The sequence below is a fragment of the Lampris incognitus genome, chromosome 20, assembly GCF_029633865.1.
Source record: "Lampris incognitus isolate fLamInc1 chromosome 20, fLamInc1.hap2, whole genome shotgun sequence".
NCBI classification, from domain to species: Eukaryota; Metazoa; Chordata; class Actinopteri; order Lampriformes; family Lampridae; genus Lampris; species Lampris incognitus.
The window spans coordinates 24,489,419-24,493,452 of NC_079230.1; the positions used below are offsets into that span (position 1 = coordinate 24,489,419).

Genomic DNA, 4,034 nt, shown 5'->3' on the forward strand with positions numbered 1-4,034 from the left:
ATGGACCCTGCCTCAGTGCCCCACCAGGGGGAGCCAGCCACCGCAGTACCAAGCGCTAATGGCGGAACGTCTGGGGAGCCCATGGAGGTGGAATGTCCCATCTGCTACCAGGAGTACAACCAGTACAACAAATGTCCCAGGATGCTGGAGTGTCTCCACGTCTTCTGCACCGAGTGTCTCCAGAAGATTCAGCTCTGCCCCTGCGAAACCCCGGACCCCCACCGCCTGCTGGCCATCCCCTGCCCCCTCTGCCGCCACCTTACCTCACTGGAGAGGGGCGACGCCCACTCCCTGCCCTGCAACTCCCGCATACTGGCAAGTCTGCCTCCCATGGCCTTCCGGCTGCCCGTGACAATGGCGGCCCACCTGGGCACGGTCACCCAGAGAATGATGCTCTCCCTGGAGCCAGAAAGCCGGGACACTGGGTGCGTCATCCTGCCCACTGTCAGCCTGCGCGTGCAGCAGATGAACCCCACGGTGGAGGAGATAGAAGTCATCCAACAACAGCGGAAGACCTTCCTCTGCCTGCAGCTGTTGGCACTTGTCTTCTGGGTTGTGTTAGTGGTCACCTGCGTGACAGGTGTGCTGCTGGGGCCAAATTTCTCTTACCATTGAGGGGATTGTGAGGTAAAAGGAGACTTTCCCAGTTTCACCTTGATAGTCACCTTTCCTCTCCTCCTTTTCCTTATCTTTCTCGTACCAAGATTTTCAAAGGTCCGGTCCAATGAAAATCATCTTGTGTCGATCTCATATTTTTTAACAGAAGGTTTCTTAATGTGATGTTACCCAAAACATCAGAACTCTCGTTGTAAAAATATGACTAAGTCCCCTTAAGAAACTATTCTACAGGTTATCAAACAGAATAAACCGTTTCAGAAGACCATTCTGCTTCTAGGGATAAATTACACAATCTAATACCCTGATTTGAATGATCAGTCAATGAATTATCATTACCATCAGGTCTGTTTTCAAATTGTTGCCTAGCAACATCATGTAAGTTGGCAAGCGAGCTATCTATCAGTAGAGTTGTGTGAGCTCGGGGCCACAACCTCCTGAAAATTGACTTGTGTTCAGAGAAGAGTAATGATACTTCTGAAGCTGGAAAAAAAACATGTCCCTAACATAATATTTGACAATAAAACATGTCTGCCAGAATCAAAATTGTTGGACTGGACCTGTAAGGCTGAGGGGAGTGTGCATATCCTAAAAGTGAACACTGAACAATAAATAATACCTCGTGAGGAACATGTAATAATTCATCATTTGTTCTGCAGTGGTGGAGGGTTTTTTTTTATCTGGTCAAACTTCGCTGCTAAATCAGGCTAAATCTGTACTCATATGTCTTGAGTTTATAATGACTCATGAGACCGTTATGTGCCATCGGTTTTTCAACTGATGCACTTTTTATTAATAGCGCTTGATGTGCATTTTTAGCATGTTGTCTAATTCTAGACATGTGGATCGGGGGGAAATCCACTATACTCTATATGTATTTGTTTAATAAATGTACAGTATGGTATCCTATATGTTATAGTAAGTGGTGTTACCGATTCAAATTGTGAAGAGTGAATCAGCATAATAATTGATATTATTTTGAAATTCTTTTTTTTTTTTTTTTTACAATTGTGACTGTATGCTCTGTGATGGTACCATATGTTTATTCTGTTTATTCTCCATAGGCTGATGGAGGGTCCCCTCTCGTGGTAGTTAACTGATGAATTGAACTCACGAACTGAGCCTAAACAGATCGTTCTCCATTTGTTCCAACATTCCTCTAGTGTGTCGTTCAGAGCCCATGTGGATTTTTACAGGTCCATACATCATCCCTCTTTGACAGCTTAATTGCGGTTTATCTTGACAAACTGTTTTGACAATAAGGATCTTCTTTTCATGCAGATTAATGAAGGGCTCCTCACTTTTACACCGTTCTGTGTCTAGATAAAAAAAATTCCAAGGAGTTTGCCAAGGTAAAAACATGAATATGAGTATCCATTTGTCTTTCTGTCAATTTGATTTTTTTTTTCCTACAGCTCCAATTATATGTTTTTTACTCTCACAAAGAGATTACCCCCAAGGATACTATTGCCCTCAGTTATTGTGCCCTCACTTACTCGGACACTATTATTACTGTTGTCCTTCTACCTGCACTTGACATTTAACGTTCTTATGGCGATGATATACCCATTTTACTGATATGTGGCAATTTAAATCTCAATATTTTGATTCTGCTATTCACCTTTTGATGCTCTAAGGCACACTGATACTAACACAGTTGGCAAGACATGCACTGTTGGCAATGTTATAACTACCACGTGGAAAACTATTATTACTACTTCATACGGTACTACTATGATATGATAAATAGCAAATGTACTACTACTGCTACTTCATATAGTACTACTACTTCTTCTTCGGCTGCTCCCACCATAGCGGGTCATCCGTGTCCATCTCTTCCTGTCCTCTGCATCTTCCTCTGTCACGCCAGCCACCTGCATGTCCTTTCTCACCACACCCATAAACCTCCTCTTTGGCCTTCCTCTTTTCCTCTTGCCTGGCAGCTCCATATTCAGCATCCTTCTCCCAATATACCCAGCATCTCTCCTCCACACATGTCTAAACCATCTCAATCCCGCCTCTCTTGCGACCGATCTGGTACGGAAATCTGATTTATGATCCGTGTATTTGATTTGGCAAATGCTCTTCCTAACACAACCCCTCCCCATTGATCCGGGCTTGGCACCAGCACTAAAAATGCACTGACTTGTGCATCCTCAGTGGCTGGGTTCATGTAGTACTACTGTAATATAAGTAGCAAATGTGCTACTACTACTTCACATAGTAAGACTATAATTTATGGGGTAAACAAACCTCTACTACTACTTTACATATTGCTACTATGATATAATTGCACTTTAGTTCTTCTATATGATGTTATGTTGGCAACACTTGAATCATCCGCTAATTGTTAAATCTTTTTTACCTTGCTTTGGATAAAAGCGTCGGCCAAATGAGTAAATGTAAATATAGATGTAAATGATACCCTGATGCCCATGCAATTGCACTAGAATCAATTTATTCAATGTCTAAAATGTTCATCTTTAGAGAGCTTCATCTTTTGTGTTTCAAAGTATGTAAGTTTTTTTGTGATTAAAAATTAGACAGTTTTTTTGGTGTTTTTTTTTAAACAAAAAGTTATGGCGTTAACATGGAAGAAATGGGTAGTTGCACAGTGGCTTAACTGTGTGCATGTTCATGTTCAGAAAAAAAATGTACACTCACAGATAAACTGAAGTTTCAAAGTGTGTGGAGCCTTTTATATACACACACCCAGAACAATGATTCATCTCACATGATGGACAAGGCGTGAGGTGTAGGGTGTTGCATCCTCTGCAAGAAGGCGGCCATTTAAGCACCTGGTTGAATGTATGGCAATATATAGACATGGTAGATTCTCTATCCCAACTATCCTAAATGCTTTTAACTGTACGTACCCTTGTTTCATTTTTATGTTGTCCTTTCATTTTTTTTCTCCAGTTCTTGTTCTGTTGTTCATGTAAATGTCACCTTGCTATACAGGTTGACCTTAACTGAGGGGGACACACAGATGGATTTTCACATCCAGGCCTTGCTCATTAATTGAGAAACATTTAAGCAACAAACTCGGTTTTCTTCTGTCCAACATCGTTTTTTGCGAAAGACCGATAAATCAGGTTTACAAACACTTATCCTAATGAAGATCAAACTCGTGGCATAGGTTGATCTCTGAAAAGAAACAATAGCGCACGATTAGACCATATTCCGTCGTTCCGTTACACGGAGACGGCGCTTTGCGGAAAACTATAAATAAACATTGTTGGAAAATGAAAAGATGCGAAGTGGAGCTTGTTCCTTGTGGAGTGGGGTGGGGTGGGGTGGGCACGCTGGGGGAGGACGTCGTCGGGGGGGGGTCACGTTACGTCACACGCCGCGTTGGCTCGCGAAGTGGTGAAAAGTTTTCAGACCCCCCTCCTCCTCCTCCTCCCCTCCCCCTCCCC

The 4,034-nt window shown here is 42.7% G+C and overlaps 1 protein-coding gene across 1 annotated transcript; it reads left to right on the forward strand.

Annotated features, from left to right (window-relative positions):
* si:ch73-335l21.2 (RING finger domain-containing protein) lies at positions 1 to 615 on the forward strand. Its single transcript, XM_056300203.1, has one exon. The coding sequence runs from the start codon at positions 1 to 3 to the stop codon at positions 613 to 615; it is 615 nt and encodes a 204-aa protein (XP_056156178.1).
* Positions 616 to 4,034: the final 3,419 nt, after the last annotated feature.